The 20,440-nt window shown below is 48.2% G+C and overlaps 2 protein-coding genes across 7 annotated transcripts in view; one reads left to right on the forward strand and one right to left on the reverse strand.

The window, feature by feature from the left end:
* Window positions 1–1,926, reverse strand: part of TMIE (transmembrane inner ear) — a 34,112-nt gene extending 32,186 nt beyond the window's left edge. Inside the window, exon 1 of the mRNA XM_079947102.1 lies at window positions 1,698–1,926. Coding sequence (XP_079803228.1) covers window positions 1,698–1,799 — 102 coding nt within the window. The 5' untranslated portion in view covers window positions 1,800–1,926. The remainder of the gene's footprint in view (window positions 1–1,697) is intronic.
* Window positions 1–20,440, forward strand: part of ALS2CL (ALS2 C-terminal like) — a 97,838-nt gene that overhangs the window by 22,647 nt on the left and 54,751 nt on the right. The window contains exon 1 of one of the 6 annotated variants that reach the window (XM_079996446.1): window positions 3,449–3,680. The exons of 3 other annotated variants lie outside the window; for them this stretch is intronic. Coding sequence is in view for 2 of the 3 variants with exons in the window: in XM_079996442.1 (XP_079852568.1) it covers window positions 15,860–15,934 (75 nt within the window). In the remaining variant the exon portion in view is untranslated. Of the gene's footprint in view, window positions 1–3,448; window positions 3,681–15,808; window positions 15,935–20,440 lie in introns of those variants that run through there. 2 more of the 6 variants (XM_079996442.1, XM_079996443.1) reach the window with 2 other exon arrangements.

A 20,440-nucleotide genomic window follows, 5' to 3' on the forward strand; every position in this document is an offset into this window, starting at 1 on the left:
CAATCTGTCCTTCCAGTGAGCACTCAGGGCTGATTTCCTTCAGAATGGAGAGGTTGGATCTTCTTGCAGTCCATGGGACTCTCAAGAGTCTCCTCCAGCACCATAATTCAAAAGCATCAATTCTTCGGCGATCAGCCTTCTTTATGGCCCAGCTCTCACTTCCATACATCACTACTGGGAAAACCATAGCTTTAACTATACGGACCTTTGTTGGCAAGGTGATGTCTCTACTTCTCAAGATGCTGTCTAGGCCTGTCATTGCCCTTCTCCCAAGAAGCAGGCGTTTTTTAATTTCGTGGCTGCTGTCACCATCTGCAGTGATCATGGAGCTCAAGAAAGTAAAATCTCTCACTGCCTCCATTTCTTCCCCTTCTATTTGCCAGGAGGTGATGGGACCAGTAGCCATGATCTTCGTTTTTTTGATGTTGAGCTTCAGACCATATTTTGCACTCTCCTCTTTCACCCTCAATAAAAGGTTCTTTAATTCCTCCTCACTTTCTGCCATCAAGGTTGTGTCATCTGCATTTGTGTCAAATATCCATTAATAGCCCTCTTCTCTATACAGCCTTAGTGACCAGGGCATCTCCACCCCTGGAGAACAGCACACTAATTTGAAAGAAAATATAATTATTGAGGATCGCCCCTCCTTTTTCCTTCCGTTCAAGACAGACAGACTTGCCCCAGGACAAAGAGGGAGGACAGCACCTGCCCTCTCTATGGGGTCCAGGGCAAATCTTTAAATACACAACCGCCGAGGCTTAACCCTATCTGGAAGAAAATACCCACTGATTTGGCAGCTCACACTCTATATGGGGGGGGGGGGGAGCTTTAGTTACATGGCGATGATAGAAGTAGTCTTTGCACGTTTTCAAAATAAGTTCTCTCTTACATGCGCTGTGCATTCCCCAAACAAACGACAGCACCACATTTCTCCGACTTGGGCAAGCTTTCTTACAAACCATATAACACCGGTCTTGAAAGATCTACACTGGCTCCCAGTACGTTTCTGAGCACAATTCAAAGTATTGGTGCTGACCTTGAAAGCCCTAAATTGCCTCGGTCCAGTATACCTGAAGGAGCGTCTCCACCCCCATCGTTCAGCCCGGACGCTGAGGTCCAGCTCCGAGGGCCTTCTGGCGGTTCCCTCGCCGCGAGAAGCCAAGTTACAGAGAACCAGGCAGAGGGCCTTCTCGGTGGTGGCCCCCGCCCTGTGGAACACCCTCCCACCAGATGTCAAAGAGAACAACAACTACCTGACATTTAGAAGACATCGGAAGGCAGCCCTGTTTAGGGAAGCTTTTAATGTTTAATAGGTTATTGTATTTTGGTGTTCTGTTGAAAGCCGCCCAGAGTGGCTGGGGAAACCCAGCCAGATGGGCGGGGTATAAATAAATTATTATTATTATTATTATTATTATTATTATTATTATTAAACCTCGGCCATGAGAGCTAGAAACTTGATTTTTCTCCCCTAGGTCTCCCCCGGTACAGACAAACCAGCTGTCTCTCTCGGGGTGCAAAATTCAGAGTCCGGATCATCATAGGAAGAAAACTAACTTAACCAAGCCCCTCTGGCTTGCTGCTGCCACCTGAAACCCAAACAAGGTCTCTGAGTTGCCCTGGTGCCAGACACAGTTAAAGGATAATAATTCCATTCTGTCCAGGGTTTTTTTTTTCTGAGGGGTCTTTCTCCTTACCTCTATCAGCTGACTCAGAGCGGTCCGGGAGTAGCATAACAGCAAGGAGGGCGACCCGCTGAAGGGACAAAGTGTCGGTCTCATGGGGTGGTCCAGCGCCATCTTTTCCCCTGTCTGTGTCTTGCTCGTCTTGTCTCTCTGCGAAGCGGAGCCTGAGAAGGGCGGCTGATGGATGGTCCGGCTAGCTGGCTGCTAGCTGTCTTGTCAATCGCCTGCTTGCCACCAGCCACCCCCCCCCAACATCTGCCGGCGATGGCTCTGCACCCTCCAGCAATCTGCGGCCGCTTCCCTCGCAGCCACAAAGGCAGCCCTGGGGAGGCATTAATTAATTCATTAGGCTGGGTTCGTTTACACTCTGCAGCCTTGGTCCGGGGAGCAGCCGGGATGGATGGGTGCGATCTCCCAGGTTGGCAGCGGGATGATATCGCTGGCTGCTTCTGCCTGGCTCCCCGGAGACCCGGCTTATTAACTTATCCCAGGCCTGCTTTCTCTCCGGCGGAGGAACCGGGTCTGAATCGCCTGGTTTCCTCCTCCTGATTGCACAGATGGGTAAATGAGAAGGGCACCTGCCTGGGCTGTGCAAGCTGTGGAACGGCCGCTCGCCTATGACGAGCAGCGACGTCCTCCAGGCAACCAGACGCAGAAGCTGATTTACGCTGGAAGAGGGTTGCTTATCTCTCCCATCACCAACACCACCCAATTTCCCTCTTTTGAAAAAGGGTAGGGAATAATAATAATAATAATAATAATAATAATAATAATTTATTATTTATACCCCGCCCATCTGGCTGGGTTTCCCCAGGGTAGAGAACTCTGGGGTGGTGGTGGGGTGACCAGTCGTGGTGGGATGCTGAGTTTTGATTTGCATTGAGGAGCAGATCAAAATGTAAAGGTAAAGGTAAAGGTAAAGGGACCCCTGACCATTAGGTCCAGTCGTGACCGACTCTGGGGTTGCGGCGCTCATCTCGCTTTACTGGCCAAGGGAGCCGGCGTACATGTGGCCAGCATGACTAAGCTGCTTCTGGCGAACCAGAGCAGCGCACAGAAATGCCGTTTACCTTCCCGCTGGAGTGGTACCTATTTATCTACTTGCACTTTGATGTGCTTTTGAATTGCTAGGTTGGCAGGAGCAGGGACTGAGCAATGGGAGTTCACCCCGTCACGGGGATTCGAACTGCCGACCTTCTGATTGGCAAGTCCTAGGCTCTGTGGTTTAACACACAGCGCCACCCGTGTCCCTAGAGCAAAATGTACTCCTCCATAAACGCTATTGCACCCTCAGTAATATCCTCTGCCTTGCATTCCTCCGGGGCAGGCCACAAACTCAGTTTAGGGAACAATGTGGATGCCAAACAGATCCCTCGCAATTAAATTTCACATTTCAAAATGTCAAGTTTGAGTGTGCGGTTGTGTAACCATCCAAACTTCCTGTCCTCTGCCAGTTGGATTGTAAGCTCCTTGGGGGCAAGGACCATTCCTATCCTTGCTGCAGAACAATGTCTTGTTTTTCCTGTCCCGGATGCTGAACCTGGTGTCAGCTTTCCAGTTTAGAGCTGTCAGCCGTGATGTATGTATCCTTGCTGCTTAATTCTCTCAAATGCTTGCTAGCTTAGCCGCTGCGGCCTTCTGCCAAGGCGTACAGATCTTGGCTGCCGTTCAAGCAGTTTCCATGAGCACCAGGAATGCGCTCGCAGTGCATCCTGGGAGGCAGAGATGTGCCTCTCTCTTTTTTTTTCTTCCTTTGGAGAGCAAATCCGAAGGGTTGGCCTGGAAGACTTCCGTCAACAGGAGACCATGTGAGCCTGAGAATTCTCCTGAAGGGCTGGGACTTTGGGGAAGGGCCAGACAGGGGAGCAAAGGCCATCGGTGTTTTACAGAGGAAAACGATGCGCAGCTCAGCTGAGGTCCTTGCCCTGTGGCCGTGCCTTGCTGGTATCGCCTGACCCCACCTTCTAGCAGAATGAGTCTTTGTCTTCCCTGCGGGTGAGTTGTGGGCGACTGAACGAAACTCGAAACTCATTATTGAGGGGAAGTGTGTGGAACAGGTCTCGGTGTTTCGATTTCTGGGAATGGAGTTGAGAGGTGACCTAACCTGGGGAGAAAAACAGCAAAGACCTGATGAAGAGAGCACAGCAGAGGTTATATTTTCTGAGAATCCTCTGGAAAAACAATCTCTCAAAGGACCTGTTGATGGCATTTTACCATTGTACTATGGAGAGTGTGTTAACTTATGGTCTGTGTGTGTGGTTTGGGAGCTGCACGGTCAGGGGAAAAACAATGCTGTCCAGGGTTGTAAAGACTGCAGAGAGAATAATTGGGTGCACTCTTCCCACCTTGGATCAAATCTATGCTTCCAGGTGTCATAAGAAAACTGCAGGGATAGTGCAGGATAGTGCGCACCCCGGAAATGATCTCTTTCAGCTTCTGCCTTCTGGAAGAAGGTAAAGGTAAAGGGACCCCTGACCATTAGGTCCAGTCGCAGACGACTCTGGGATTGCGGCGCTCATCTCGCTTTATTGGCCGAGGGAGCCGGCGTACAGCTTCCGGGTCATGTGGCCAGCATGACTAAGCCACTTCTGGCGAACCAGAGCAGCGCATGGAAATGCTGTTTACCTTCCCGCCACAGTGGTACCTATTTATCTACTTGCACTTTGATGTGCTTTCGAACTGCTAGGTTGGCAGGAGCAGGGACCGAGCAACAGGAGCTCACCCTGTCGCAGGGATTCGAACTGCCGACCTTCTGATCTGCAAGCCCTAGGCTCTGTGGTTTAGACCGCAGCGCCACTCGCGTCCCTCTGGAAGAAGATACGGGGTTATAAAGACTAGGACTAGCCGCCTGAGAAACATTTTCTATCCAAATGCGATTTTGGTTTTAAACGCAGTGTAAGGTAGTCTCTATGGGAGTATATTGTATTTAATTATGGGGTGTCAGAGTTTTTAGGGGGTTAACCATAGCAGGCTTGTTGGTTTTTGAATGTCTGATGTAGATTTTTTTCAATTTCGTTGTTCTGTATGGGACAATGTCAAGAAAGATTATCGTATCGTAACGTTCTCTATAAATTTCTCCCCTGCCCGTTGCTGTCCAAAAAGTGTCAGGGAAAGAACAGAGCATGCAAAGAGACAGAGAGGGGTCAGCTCTGTGCTATGCACAATCTGCTGAGATTCAACTTTAGGAGGATGTGGCTGTTGAGCTCTTTATTTACTCTTTTTTTAAAAAAAATGATATTTATTCACATTTTACAAATTACAAAGAGAAAAGAAAAATAGAAAGTACAGAAAAAATACAAACAATTGAAAAAACAAAACAAAAAACAAATCCAACCTTTACATCACTTACTTTCATTCACTTACTTCCTTGACCTCCTCACACCTCCCATTTTTGTATTCTAATTCAGTTAGATATTTCAGCAAATCCTTTCCAGCTTTGTTTTTATCTTAATAATTTACCGGTATCTTAATATATTGTGATTTTACATTCTCTTCTTTCACCAAATTATTTTTACTTAATCCTTTATATCTTTTCTGCTAAAACCACATAATTCTATTCCAACAACTTTCTAACATTCCTTAATTTTACAATATTTCTGAAGATAAACTTTAAATTTTTTCCAGTCTTCTTCCACCGACTCTTCTCCTTGGTCTCGGATTCTGCCAGTCATCTCAGCCAGTTCCATATAGTCCATCACCTTCGTCTGCCATTCTTCCTGGGTGGGTAGATCTTGTGTTGAGCTGTTGATTTACTCTTGTCAAAGGTACAGAAATTTCTCGACTTGATACTGTGTTAGCAAAGGACTGGATGTTTTCCTGTGCGGTCAAATCCACACTGTACATTTAGAACATATTTTAAAGCGCACGGCTCCCCCATCACACCCAGGATCCTGGGAATTGTAGTTTGTTAAGGGTGCTGGGAGTGGTAGTTCTGCAGGGGGTAAAGCAGCCCCCCAAACCAAAAAGATTTCTGGGGATTGTAATGCGCCTTCAATGTTTTGTGTAGATATGGCCGTTTTAGGGCAGAAAGTTGTGTTAGGAAGAAAGTGAGAAATAACTGCTGGGTTTGATCATTTAATTTTTAAAAGCTTTTTTATCCCCAGGAGATTACAGCATGAAAGACAACAACAGAGAAAAGCAGGGAGTGGAGGCAAGGGACGTAATGCCTTGTTGTATTTAGTTACAGTAGGACATAGAGACTGAGAGTTTGCCCGTGGAAGGCTTGAGGTTAAAGATGGATCTTTTGAGGAGGTGTTTGAGAGAAGTCAGAGGTGTGGCATTGCTGCTGACTTATTTGTTTATTTGCAATTGCAGCCTGCTCTTTAGTACGTTTCTGAGCAGAATTCAAAGTGCTGGTGTTGACCTTTAAAGCCCTAAATGGCCTCGGCCCAGTACACCTGAAGGAGCGTCTCCACCCCCATCATTCTGCCCGGGCGCTGAGGTCCAGCGCCGAGGGCCTTCTGGCGGTTCCCTCATTGCGAGAAGCAAAGCTACAGGGAACCAGGCAGAGGGCCTTCTCGGTGGTGGCGCCCGCCCTGTGGAACGCCCTCCCATCAGATGTCAAAGCGATAAATAACTACCTGACATTCAGAAGACATCTTAAGGCAGCCCTGTTCAGGGAAGTTTTTAATCTGTGATATTTTACTGTATTTTTGGTTTCTATGGAAGCCGCCCAGAGTGGCTGGGGAAACCCAGCCATATGGGCGGGGTACAAATAATAAATTATTATTATTTAGCCAAACAAGACTCCCAGATCGGCCTGCGTGCAGACAAGTAAAAAACGAGTCAGTCCCTACTTGAAGTCTAAGAGATGCAGCAGCAAAGGAAAGCAGAACTGGGAGGGATGAGGAAAAAAGCAAGATCAGATGCCAAGTCTTAAAACTTTAAAAATGGTAGGAGGATGGTCCAAGCAGGGCAAAAAAGAGAGAAAGGGCAAAATCCTTTGGCAATAAGCTTGCCTGCCATGTTTGGTGATGAGAACACATTTCATGTGCATTTTCTAAGGCGGCATGGAATGCTTTGCATGGAAAAACCCCAAGCCCAGGAGCTCAAGGTGGGGCTGCGAATGCCCCACCTGCCTTGCAGAGGGTTAGACTAGATGACCCACTGGGTCCCTTCCAATTTCGCAATCCTATGAATCCCGAGTTTTGCTCTTTATTGGTGAATCTAAGCTAGATAGTCTGACTCCAGCTGTGTACGCACCATGCATTTAAAGCACCCCCCCCACACAAAAATATATATCCTGGGAACTCTAAACGTATTTTTTGCTCTATAAGACTCACTTTTCCCCTCCTAAAAAGTAAGGGGAAATGTGTGTGTGTCTTATGGAGCGAATGCAGGCTGCGCAGCTATCCCAGAAGCCAGAACAGCAAGAGGGATCGCTGCTTTCACTGCACAGCGATCGCTCTTGCTGTTCTGGCTTCTGAGATTCAGAATATTTTTTTTGCTGTTTTCCTCCTCCAAAAACTAGGTGCGTCTTGTGGTCTCGTGCGTCTTATAGAGCGAAAAATACGGTGCCCCTGGGGAAAGGGCTTGAAGTGTGTCTGTAAGCCTGATTCCAATGCTCCGATGTAGTTGTGCCATTTGGCCACTAGGTGTCCCCATTACGGTTTTCTCAAGAATGTGGTTCTCTGCAAAGAACAGATGATTTGGCCCCAAAGCAGGGAAGGAAAGTGGAAATTGTGAGGTTGTGGGCCCTCCTTGAATGGACACATTGATGTTCAGCTGGGTGCTCACCTGCAACTGAAGACTGCAGTTGCATCCTGCATTGAGCTGGATTGGATGATCTCTGATAATAATAATAATAATAATAATAATAATAATAAATTTGTACCCCGTCCATCTGGCTGGGTAATCCCAGCCACTCTGGTGGCTTCCAACAAAGATTAAAAATACATTAAAATGTCACACATTATAAACTTCTAAATGTCAGGTAGTAGTTGTTCTCTTTGACATCTGATGGGAGGGCGTTCCACAGGGCGGGTGCCACTACCGAGAAGGCCCTCTGCCTGGTTCCCTGTAGCTTTGCTTCTCGCAGTGAGGGAACTGCCAGAAGGCCCTCGGAGATGGAACTCAGCGTCCGGGCAGAATGATGGGGGTGGAGGCGCTCCTTCAGGAATACAGGGCCAGGGCCATTTAGGGCTTTCAAGGTCAGCACCAATACTTTGAATTGTGCTTGGAAACGGACTGGGAGCCAATGCAGGTCTTTCAGGACCGGTGTTATATGGTCTCGGCGGCCGCTCCCAGTCACCAGTCTAGCTGCTGCATTCTGGATTAATTGCAGTTTCCAGGTCACCTTCAAAGGTAGCCCCACGTAGAGCGCATTGCAGTAGTCCAAGTGGGAGATAACTAGAGCATGCACCACTCTGGTGAGACAGTCTGCGGATAGGTGGGGTCTCATCCTGCATACCAGACGGAGCTGATAAACAGCTGCCCTGGACACAGAATTGACCTGCGCCTCCATGGACAGCTGTGAGTCCAAAATGACTCCCAGGCTGCACACCTGGTCCTTCAGGGGCACAGTTGCCCCATTCAGGACCAGCTCTGACCTTCCAGGATCTTGTCATACTGCTGCTTCTGCTTTCCAAGCTCTTGTTTCCCACACCGGCCTTCTAACAGGGATTTCACCAGCCTCGGGTGCCCAAATGTTGTTGGACTACAACTCCCATCGTCCACAGTTGGTTTAACCAATGGACAAGGATGATGGGAGTTGTAGTCCGACAACCGATACGCCCGGTGGTACAGCAATTAAACCCCTAGCAGTGTGTCTGGGCTGCCCAGATGACAAGACCTCCCCCCCCTCAGCCTTGCTGATGGGGTCCATAGGAAAGCAGAGGAAGATGTTTGGCCCCAGCTTGGCTGCAGGTGGAACTCCATTTTGGATTTGTATAGTGAGCCTTTTCTTCTCCCGAAGATATCCCTCAAGGCAGTGGAGGTTTAGGATCAGAGTTTTCCTTCTTCTAGAGCAGTTCCTTTCCCAGGTGGACAAACCCCATCTGCCCCTCACTTCTCTCTATGGCATATGCAGAGACCGCCTTCTTGACCGTTGGAACCGCGATTTGTCTCGTCTGCTCAGTCTACCCAATCCTGTCTTTGCACACATGTTGTTGTTTAGTCGTTTAGTCGTGTCTGACTCTTCGTGACCCCATGGACCAGAGAACGCCAGGCACTCCTGTCCTCCACTGCCTCCATAGGAAGCCCCTAATTCACTGAGGGCTTGAGACCACTGGCTGTGCTCATTTGGTTTAACCAGTGCCGGATTTAGGTTTGATGAGGCCCTGAGCTACTGAAGGTAAACAGGTAAAGGGACCCCTGACCATTAGGTCCAGTCGCGGACAACTCTGGGGTTGCGGTGCTCATCTCGCTTTACCGACCGAGGGAGCCGGCGTACAGCTTCTGGGTCATGTGGCCAGCAGGACTAAGCCGCTTCTGGCGAACCAGAGCACGGAAACACCGTTTACCTTCCCGCCGGAGAACTACTTGCACTTTGACGTGCTTTCGAACTGCTAGGTTGGCAGGAGCAGGGACCGAGCAACGGGAGCTCACCCCGTCGTGGGGATTCGAACCGCCGACCTTCTGATCAGCAAGTCCTAGGCTCTGTGGTTTAACCCACAGCGTCACCCGCGTCCCAACTGAAGGTAATGGGGCCCTTTATATGTCCAGCTGTCCTGTGTCAACAACAAATTGTCGCTGTTTTTTTCTGTTGAATATACGCTAGATGGTCATTTATGGACCTAATAGGTATCTCAAGCCATTTGCATTTGATAAAATATGTATTTTATCAAAGTAATTATTGAACTGAAATACAATTAAGAAGAAGAATATTAATAGTGAAATAATTATTAAGCTCTAACAACATGCTAGATGGTAATTTATGGACCTAATAGGTATCTCAAGCCATTTGCCCATGCATAATGTAGGCACCCCATAAAGGGGTACCTCGGGTTACAGACGCTTCAGGTTACAGACGCCGCTAACCCAGAAATATTACCTCAGGTTAAGAACTTTGCTTCAGGATGAGAACAGAAATCATGTGGCAGCAGCAGCGGGAAGCCCCATTAGCTAAAGTGGTACCTCAAGTTAAGAACAGTTTCAGGTCAAGAACGGACCTCCGGAACGAATTAAGTTCTTAACCTGAGGTACCACTGTATATAGAAATGAGCATACCAGTGATATTTTAGGGAGCAGGCTAGCAGGTGGGGCCCATGACTTACATCAGGCTTCCTCAGCCTCGGCCCTCCAGATGTTTTGGCCTACAACTCCCATGATCCCTAGCTAGCAGGACCAGTGGTCAGGGATGATGGGAATGGTAGTCTCAAAACATCTGGAGGGCTGAGTTTGAGGAAGCCTGACTTACATCCTAGGAGCCTACACAACACAAAACACTGTTGCTGTATGTAGGATTTTATATTATTTGTTTTTTATCTTATATTTTAGAAATGTGTGTCGTTGTTTTTTTCTTTAATTTTTTTTGGGGGGCCCCAAGAGAGTGGGGCCCTAAGCTATAGCTTCTTTAGCTTATACGTAAATCCGGCGCTGGGATTAACCAACCAGTTGAAGCCGTTTCCCAGGAATGTAGCCGCTGTCACATGCAGACAGCTTCTAGGAGCCCCAGGTGAGAGCTGAGTGCAGAATGGGGACCAACAGTGAACATACTACCCCAGAAGGAGCACGGCGTGTCCCCTATCCAGGTACTAAAGGTAAAGGGGCCCCTGACCATTAGGTCCAGTCGTGAACGACTCTGGGGTTGCGGCGCTCATCTCGCTTTACTGGCCGAGGGAGCCGGCGTACAGCTTCCGGGTCATGTGGCCAGCATGACTAAGCCGCTTCTGGCAAACCAGAGCAGCGCACGGAAACGCCGTTTACCTTCCCGCAGGAGCGGCACCTATTTATCTACTTGCACTTTGACGTGCTTTCGAACTGCTAGGTTAGCAGGAGCAGGGACTGAGCAACGGGAGCTCACCCTGTTGCGGGGATTCGAACCACCAATCTTCTGATCGGCAAGTCCTAGGCTCTGTGGTTTAACCCACAGCACCACCCGCATCCCCTATCCAGGTACTAGGTAAAGGTAAAGGTACCCCTGCCCGTACGGGCCAGTCTTGACAGACTCTGGGGTTGTGCGCCCATCTCACTCAAGAGGCCAGGGGCCAGCGCTGTCCGGAGACACTTCCGGGTCACGTGGCCAGCGTGACATTGCTGCTCTGGCGAGCCAGAGCCGCACACGGAAACGCCATTTACCTTCCCGCTGGTAAGCGGTCCCTATTTATCTACTTGCACCCGGAGGTGCTTTCGAACTGCTAGGTTGGCAGGCGCTGGGACCGAGCAGCGGGAGCGCACCCCGCCGCAGGGATTCGAACCGCCGACCTTTCGATCGGCAAGTCCTAGGCGCTGAGGCTTTAACCCACAGCGCCACCTGCGTCCCATCCAGATACTACCCCTTCCCTAAAACCCCACACACCCTGCAGTTGGTGTTCTCCATTTTCAGCTGCAAGAAGCTACCATTAGAACAGGCAGTTGTGCACCAAGCATCTAAGGTTTCCATAACTTCTCAAGGTTATTCCCTGTCACGAGTTAAATAGCTGTTCCTGGTCACTGACCGAAAAATGGCCACCTCAGCAGTTCCTAAGCCATGCCACTCATCAATTCTGTGCATCTAGCAGGAAGTTAGAAGACACTCATTGCTGCCTGGAAAATTTAAGACTGCTTTGAGCTGTGTCACATTCACCCAAGTGTCCCACACAGAGCAGCTTTGGAGCTCTGGGGAGAATGCCAGAGATCTGTGGTTTGCTGATAGACGTGGTGATGTGTACCAGGATTTTGGATACTCAATAGAGCTACAAAAATGGGAGGAATTATGGAAAAGCAATTTAAAATTTACAGCGTGCTATCTAATTCATTTTCCCAGTACAGTGGGCACAGAACTCCCCTGAACCTCCATGGACAGCTGTGAGTCCAAAATGACTCCCAGGCTGCGCACCTGGTCCTTCAGGGGCACAGTTACCCCATTCAGGACCAGGGAGTCCTCCACACCCGCCCGCCTCCTGTCCCCCCAAAACAGTCCTTCTGTCTTGTCAAGATTCAACCTCAATCTGTTAGCCGCCATGCTCTTATATGTCCTTGGAGAGCTGCTGGAGGTTTCCGAGCCCTAGAATAAATTGTGTGCATCATTTATCCCTCCTCCGTCTCCCACCTAAGCTCCGGTTCTGGCTGGCTGGGCCTGGAATGTTCTGTCCCAGGTCGCTGGGCTTGGTCCGTTAAGCAAAGGAGGATCGGCTTGGCATCTCCTCGCCTACGGAGAGCAAAGAGCGCCTGAGAATAGAAAAAGGCTTTTGTTAGGACTCCTTTAGCGCTTCCCTGAAGCAGAGGGAGTCTCTAGGATGCTTTTGCTGAGCTGCATTCTTGCCAGAGACCAAACGCCTGGCGGCTACAGCACATGAGAAGAGGGTTTTGCATTCTTTGGCTAACTGGTTTGGCCTATAAGGTAAAGGTAAAGGGACCCCTGACCATTAGGTCCAGTCGTGGCCAACTCTGGGGTTGCGGCGCTCATCTCGCTTTATTGGTTGAGGGAGCCCGCGTACAGCTTCCAGAGCAGCGCACGGAAACGCCATTTACCTTCCCGCCGGAGTGGTACCTATTTATCTACTTGCACGTTGACGTGCTTTCGTACTGCTAGGTTGGCAGGAGCAGGGAACGAGCAATGGGAGCTCACCCCATCACGGGGATTTGAACCTCCGACCTTCTGATTGGCAAGTCCTAGGCTCTGTGGTTTAACCCACAGCGCCACCCGTGTCCCTATAGGTTTGGCCTATAGTTTTACTTAAAAAATATATATTAACAAATTCAACATAACAAATCAACAATACAAATCATCTTCATTGTTTCCCCCTCCCATTTTTCCCCTCCCACCTCCCCAACATACCCTCCCTCCCCCGCCCCCCCCCCCCAGGATTTCCCTCAGCTGCTCTCTGATTTCTTATCCCATATTGTTCTCCGCATATTAAAAAATGGTATACATCCTTATATTATCTATCCACCATATTAATCCAATAAATTTGTGTATGTTTATTCAAAACCTGCGAAGGAGTCCAGTTCATTTTATTGTCTTTTTAAATAGGTTGTAAAAAGTTCCCATTCTTCTTTAAAGTCACAGTTGTCTTTATCTTGCAATTTACGCGTCGGTTTCGCCAGTTCTGCATAGTCCGTTAATTTCTCTTGCCGCTGTTCTTTTGTCGGGGTTTTCTCGTTCTTCCATCCTTGTGCTATCAAGACTCTTGCCGCCGTCCTTGCTTACATAAACAAATCCTTTATTTTTCTTAGCAGGTCTTGTCCAACAATCCCTAACAAAAATGCTTCTTCTTTTTTTTTTTTACAAATGTCATTTTAAACATTTAGCCTACAGTTTTACAGAACACGGTTTGCCCTCGGGGTGCTCTGGCAAAGCGGGTTTGTGGAGCTGGAATGGATTTGTGTGGGACCGTAATTGGCTTGCAAGAAATAAAAACCTAAGATCAAAGGAACTCCTAGTTCTTCAACACTCTTTCCTTCAGCAGTTTCCCGCAAGTGAAAGCATTGCTGCCCCTAACTGTGGAGACAGAGAACAGCCATCCAGGCTAGTACTGTAGCTCTTAATCATGGGTAGGCAAACTAAGGCCCGAGGGCCGGATCTGGCCCAGTCGCCTTCTCAATCCGGCCCATGGACGGTCCGGGAATCAGAGTGTTTTTACATGAATAGAATGTGTCCTTTTATTTAAAATGCATCTCTGGGTTATTTGTGGGGCATAGGAATTCGTTCATCCCCCCCCCCAAAAAAAAATATAGTACCCCCCCAAGGTCTGAGGGACAGTGGAATGGCCCCCAGCTGAAAAAGTTTGCTGACCCCTGCTCTAGATAGCCCTCTCTTGCTCTTGATAGCCCACGAATTTGGCTACAGTGGTACCTTGGTTCTCAAACGCCTTGGTACTCAAACAACTTGGAACCCAAACACTGCAAACCAGGAAGTAAGTGTTCCGGTTTGCGAACTTTTTTCGGAAGCCGAATGTGCTCTGTTTTGAGTCTTATGCTTCCGTTTTGAGTGTTACGCTGAGGTCTGTCTGCTTTTGCTATTTATTTTGCATTTCTGTTTTTGCGGCTCTTTTGTTTTTTGTTTTTGTGACTGTGCGGAACCCAGTTCAGCTACTGATGGATTGATTGCGTGACTGCAGTACATTGTTTATTGCTTTTCATTTTATGGATCAGTGGTCCCGTTAGATATAAAATGCATGTTTGCAGTTTGAAAACCAAGGTACCACTGGATCCGTAAAATGAAAGCAATAAACAATGAACTGCAGGCATACAAACAATCAATTAGTAGCTGAACTGGGTTCCACACAGTCACAAAAACAAAACAAAAAAGAGCCACAAAAACAAAGACGCAAAATAAATAGCAAAAACAGACAAGACTTCCAAACAGAAGTGTGGCACTCAAATTGGAAGCGAAACACTCAAAACGGAGCACGTTCAGCTTCCGAAGAAAGTTCGCAAACCGGAACACTTACCTCCGTGTTTGCATTGTTTGGGTTCCAAGTTGTTTGAGTACCAAGGCGTTTGAGAACCAAGGAACCACTGTACCAGTTTCTGAAAACTGCAGAAGGAGACTGTGCATTTGTTTTGGGATTCTTTTTGCGGGTTTCCCTCTCTGGATGACTTTTTGAGAACAGGATACCGGACGAGACGGGCCATTGGCCCGATTCTCTGGCCAGAGTTGACAAAACTGCTCTTCTCGATAAGTTTCAATTCAGCGTTTTTCACACTGGCATTTTTTAAAATGCCAGCCTCTGTTTTCAAAGCTCCTTTGTTCGAGATGCACCCCTCTGTAAATTCCTCAGTCGCCTTGGCTTGGCAGTTTAGCCACAGCCTAGATTATGGGTAGGCAAACTAAGGCCCGGGGGCCGGATCCGGCCCAATCGCCTTCTCAATCCGGCCTGCGGATGGTCCGGGAATCAGCGTGTTTTTACATGAGTAGAATATGTCCTTTTATTTAAAATGCACCTCTGGGTTATTTGTGGGGCCTCCTGGTGTTTTTATATGAGTAGAATGTGTGCTTTTATTTAAAATGCATCTCTGGGTTATTTGTGGGACATAGGAATTCCCCCCCCCAGCCCCCTACAAGTTCTGAGGGACAGTGGACTAGCTCCCTTTCTGTTTTGCAATTTAGAGTATTCATTTAAACAACCTTAAAATATAAATGATCTCCCTTCCTCTCTTTCCATGGTTTGTTTTGCATAACATAAATCCCTGCATATGTTACATAAACTAAACCATTCAGTATTCCATTATTACATCCATCAGAACTTCTTTACACGGAACTGATCTTAATGCTGTCAATGTTTTCAAATATACACAACCCCACCCCCATAGAATCCTAGAATCCTAGAGTTGGAAGAGACCACAAGGGCCATCGAGTCCAACCCCCTGCCAAGCAGGAAACACCATCAGAGCACTCCTGACATATGGTTGTCAAGCCTCTGCTTAAAGACCTCCAAAGAAGGAGACTCCACCACACTCCTTGGCAGCAAATTCCACTGTCAAACAGCTCTTACTGTCAGGAAGTTCTTCCTAATGTTTAGGTGGAATCTTCTTTCTTGTAGTTTGGAACCATTGCTCCGTGTCCGCTTCTCTGGAGCAGCAGAAAACAACCTTTCTCTCTCCTCTATGTGACATCCTTTTATATATTTGAACATGGCTATCATATCACCCCTTAACCTCCTCTTCTCCAGGCTAAACATGCCCAGCTCCCTTAGCCGTTCCTCATAAGGCATCGTTTCCAGGCCTTTGACCATTTTGGTTGCCCTCCTCTGGACATGTTCCAATCTTCTTCTTTTTTAAAAAAAAAAGTTTGCTGACCCGTGGCCTAAATCTTTCTCCCAGGCTCCCCATCTTTTAAAACTAAATCCTTGCCCTTCGCCAGGCTGCAGACAGTAGGGCTTGTTTGTAAACAGGCGGGACGAAGGAGGAAACGAATTGTGCTTGAAACCTTCTGCCTGGGATGGTTTTGTAATCGTACCTCTGGGCTGCGACGGGTGTGTGTTGTGTGTGTGTGTGTCATCCAGGAAGCAGGATCTGCAGCTGAACAGAAAAGGAAATTTGGCAGTGGGAGGCAGGCGGGAGTGGCATCGCAGGTTCTTAAACAGCCAGGCATGAAAAGCAGCCCAGAATTGCTCAGAGGTGCCGCCGGCAACGAACCACGCAAGCTATGTTGCTTTCAATATAAGGCAAGTTGTTTTTCCGTCTTCTTTTTTCGAATGGTAGAGTTGGGCCCCAGGGGATATCTAGTCCAACCCCCTTTTGACCAGCTGGGATTTTTCAGTAGCAACTGAGACCCCTCACTGCCTCGGCCTGTGAAATCGGGCCATCTGTGAATTAGACTGCCCTCTGTTCTCAAAGGCAAGGAGCCCTAGTTTGATTCAAGCCTGTCTTCTTCCGAAGTAACAGGACTGTAGAGCATGCGCAGACTGCTTTCTGATGAACAGGCAGCCTGCAGACTGCTTGAAATAGGAGCCACCTAGGATGTGGACGCAAAGGAGGCTGGTTTGCCTAGCTGGTTCCTTTTCTTAAAAACTTTTACAATGCGCTATTTCAAATCAAAGACGGTTTTCCTGTTATTTTTAAGCGTGGGATGATGCAGTCTAGGTTGACCGAATTGGCTTAAATGTGTATCCCAGTTTAACCAGTGCTTGCGAGGGGAACAAGGATAATTACTTGGGAGTATACCTCCTCCAATTGGATTCAGGTGACTTGCTCCTGAGTAGACTCACAGAGAGGATTGCATTGTTAAAGGAGGAGTCTGGCTGTATGGCTATTCCAGAGGGAGCGAAGCGTTAAGAAGAGCTGGTTGTCGCTTGCTGCCTTCTTGGAAATGGGCATCTCGTTGGGTACCGCAATAACAGGATGCTGAAATAGAGGAGCCATTGGCCTCATCCACCAAGACTGTGGCGCTGTGGTCTAAACCACTGAGCCTCTTGGGCTTGCCGATCAGAAGGTCAGCGGTTCAAATCCATGCGATGGGGTGAGCTCCCGTTGCTCTGTCCCAGCTCCTGCCAACCTAGCAGTTCGAAAGCACACCAGTGCAAGTAGATAACTAGATACCGCTCCAGCGGGAAGGTAAACGGCATTTCTGTGCTCTCTGGTTTCCGTCACGGTGTCCCGTTGCGCCAGAAGCAGTTTAGTCTTGCTGGCCACATGATCCAGAAAGCTGTCTGTGGACAAACGCCGGCTCCCTCGGCCTGAAAGAGAGATGAGTGCCACAACCCCATAGTTGCCTTTGGCTGGAATTAACCGTCTGTGGGTCCTTTACTTTTTTATTTTTACCACCAAGACCTTATAGATGTCCTTGGCAGGACATGAAGGCAACAAACTTCCTGGAATTCAGTGGACTTTGAGCATGGAGATGGAACATACTCTCTCCTCTGTGAATTCTGCCTCGTCCCCTTTTGTAGCATTCCAAGCTAGTAGCCGTCACCAACTGCGCACCTTGTAGCAGTGAGTTCCGCACATTCTGCATTGCGCAGAGGAGTCCTTGACTTTTTTCTGCCCATCAGCTTTGCTGAGTTTCTAGGATTCTGGGAGAAAAGGACACGCTCTCCATCTATTGCTATTGGATTTTGTTATTTTTGAAGCATGTGATATTTCACCCTACCTTGTGCCTGGCATCTACACGGGGATAGGGGGTCGAAATTCAATTCTGTTTGCACCGTAACATGAAACTACAGGTGCCCTCCCTCTCCATTTTGCAGTGCAGCTGTTTGGCCAGGAAATGTGTGCCAAAATGGATATGTTATGGGAGAGTATGGTAAAATAATAAGCAGAAATGTATTGTACGAGGGGGAATTGCTAGCACAAATGTGTGTGCTTGGAAAATGCTGACGCGTTTAAAAATCTGCAAGCTGCTGCAGCAGTGTGGAACACTAAATTTAAGACTGGAAAAATGGGGGGACGGACCTAAAAGAAATGGAAATTGGCAGATTTGCCCCCCTAACCCTGTGGATGCATCTACATCATACATTTCAACCCCCCCCCCAAAAAAAAAAGAATCATGGGTGCTGGTAATTATAGCTCTGTGGGGGTAAACTACCGTTCCCAAGATTATTGGGGGTGAAAAATGTGCTCTGAATATATGGTATGTATGCATCTTACATTTGCACCTGATGTGTTGTAAAGTAGTAGTAGTAGTAGTTATTTATTATTATTATTACAATTAATTTATTGACATCTAAAGCACCATTTCTAGGCCATCTGGCGCTGTGGGTTAAACCACACAGCCTAGGACTTGCCGATCAGAAGGTCGGCGGTTCGAATCCCCGTGACGGAGTGAGCTCCCGTTGCTCGGTTCCTGCTCCTGCCAACCTAGCAGTTCAAAAGCACATCAAAGTGCAAGTAGATAAATAGGTACCGCTCCGGCGGGAAGGTAAACGCCGTTTCCGTGAGCTGCTCTGGTTCGGCAGAAGCGGCTTCGTCATGCTGGCCACATGACCCGGAAGCTGTACGCTGGCTCCTTCGGCCAATAAAGCGAGATGAGCGCCACAACCCCAGAGTCGTCCACAACTGGACCTAATGGTCAGGGGTCCCTTTACCTTTACCTTTACACATGGGGTAATGCAGAGTTGGTGAAGCAAAGGATGTGTATTTGCAGTGTGGGAACTTGGTTGTATGTCTGGGTTTCTGCCTGTGAGAACTACAAATTCTAAAACAAAATACGTGCAGAAAACCTCACAAGCTAGCCTTGACAACCTTTTCAAGGATCCCTTGTGTACGCCAACTTACACCCTGGTTTTGACGAGTATTTTGCGCCTTGCTCACTGGAGCACCAAATAGATTTCCCCCATTTCCTCTGAGGCATCGGGGACAGCGGCATTCAAGGAACTGAGCAGTGTGGCATTGCAATTAGGAAGGTTCCCTGTTTGAGATGATTGAGTTGGGTGGGTTTTCCTCTGATTCTTTGGTGTGGGGTCGCCAATATCTGAAGTCAGAAAGCAATTCCTGACAGGTCGGGTGGAACTGTTGTTGTGTGTTTTTCCTTCGAATAATAATAATTTATTATTTATACCCTGCCCATCTGGCTGGGTTTCCCCAGCCACTCTGGGCGGCTCCCAACAAAATAATAAAAACACAATAGAACATCAAACATTAAAAACTTCCCTAAACAGGACTGCCTTCAGATGTCTTCTAAAAGTCAGATAGTGGTTTATTTCCTTGACATCTGACGGGAGGGCGCTGCATAGGGCGGGTGCCACCACCGAAAAGGCCCTCTGCCTGGTTCCCTGTAACCTCACTTCTTGCAGGGAGGGAACCGCCAGAAGGCCCTCGGAGCTGGACCTCAGTGTCCGGGCAGAACGATGGGGGTGGAGACACTCCTTCAGGTCTACTGGATTGAGGCCATTTAGGGCTTTAAAGGCCAGCACCAACACTTTGAATTGTGCTCGGAAATGTACTGGGAGCCAGTGTAGGTCTTTCAAGACCAGTGTTATGTGGTTTCGGCTGCCGCTCCCAGTCACCAGTCTAGCTGCCGCATTCTGGATTAGTTGCAGTTTCCGGGTCAGCTTCAAAGGTAGCCCCACGTAGAGCACATTGCAGTAGTCTCTCAGTCAATTGAAGGCGGCGTTCCTCTGGACTGCACTTTCTGAGAATCACAAATAGGAAGTGTGCTGCTGTGACGTTTGGGTTCAGTTGGTGGGCACCGACGCTTTCTGTTCAGAAAAGAGCAGCCCAAACAATCACAGGGATGAAGCAGTTTCCTCTATGAAAAAAGTTGCAGCTTTTTTCGGGGGGGGGGGATTGGAGTCAGAGGGGATGTACTCTAAGTTTATAGAATTATGCATGGCACAAAGAAAGCGGATACAGTGGTACCTTGGGTTAAGTACTTAATTCGTTCCGGAGGTCCGTTCTTAACCTGAAACTGTTCCTAACCTGAAGCACCACTTTAGCTAATGGGGCCTCCCGCTGCTGCTGTGCCGCCGGAGCACGATTTCTGTTCTCATCCTGAAGCAAAGTACTTAACCTGAAGCACTATTTCTGGGTTAGCGGAGTCTGTAACCTTAAGCGTATGTAACCTGAAGCGTATGTAACCCCAGGTACCACTGTATAGAGAAACTCTTTTCTCCCTCTCATAACACTAGGACTTGTGGACAATGAGCGTTGGAAGATTCAGGACAGTGAACTGAAAGTCGTTCTTAATGCAGTGCAGTCAAACTATGGAACTCCTTGCCACTGGAAACAGTGATGGCCTGAATGGCTTTAAAAGAGGTTTAGACAAATTAATGGAGGAGGAGAGCGCTATCGATCGCTTCTATTGTGCCGCCCAGGTTGGAGGCAGTAATGTTTCTGCTGGAAACCTGTGGCAGGACTGAAACTCTCTGTGTTTTGCATTTCGTTCCCTACGATGTGAATCGTGCCGGAGCGGCGAAACTCCCATTCAGAACCGGGAGACAGCGGGGCGCCCTCCTTGGGCTTGAACTCTGAGGTTTTCCTGGCAACGGAAAGGGGCAGTTTTTGTTTGTGCTGAAACTTGCTTTTTCTTCCCTTTTGCCTCTTTCGTTTCTTTCCTTGGGCTTGAATGGAAGCGGTCGGCTAGGCCAAGGAATCCAGCCTTAACTCTTGCAGCATAAACAGATGCCAGGAGAGTTAGTCATGGGGAGGGACTGGCGTCCCTGGAAGGCTGGACCAGGTGGGAGGCTTAAGCCGGAAGGCTGGGAGAAATGCTTGTTCATTCGCCAGAGACTCGA

Source organism: Podarcis cretensis (genome assembly GCF_951804945.1).
Source record: "Podarcis cretensis genome assembly, chromosome: 12".
NCBI classification, from domain to species: Eukaryota; Metazoa; Chordata; class Lepidosauria; order Squamata; family Lacertidae; genus Podarcis; species Podarcis cretensis.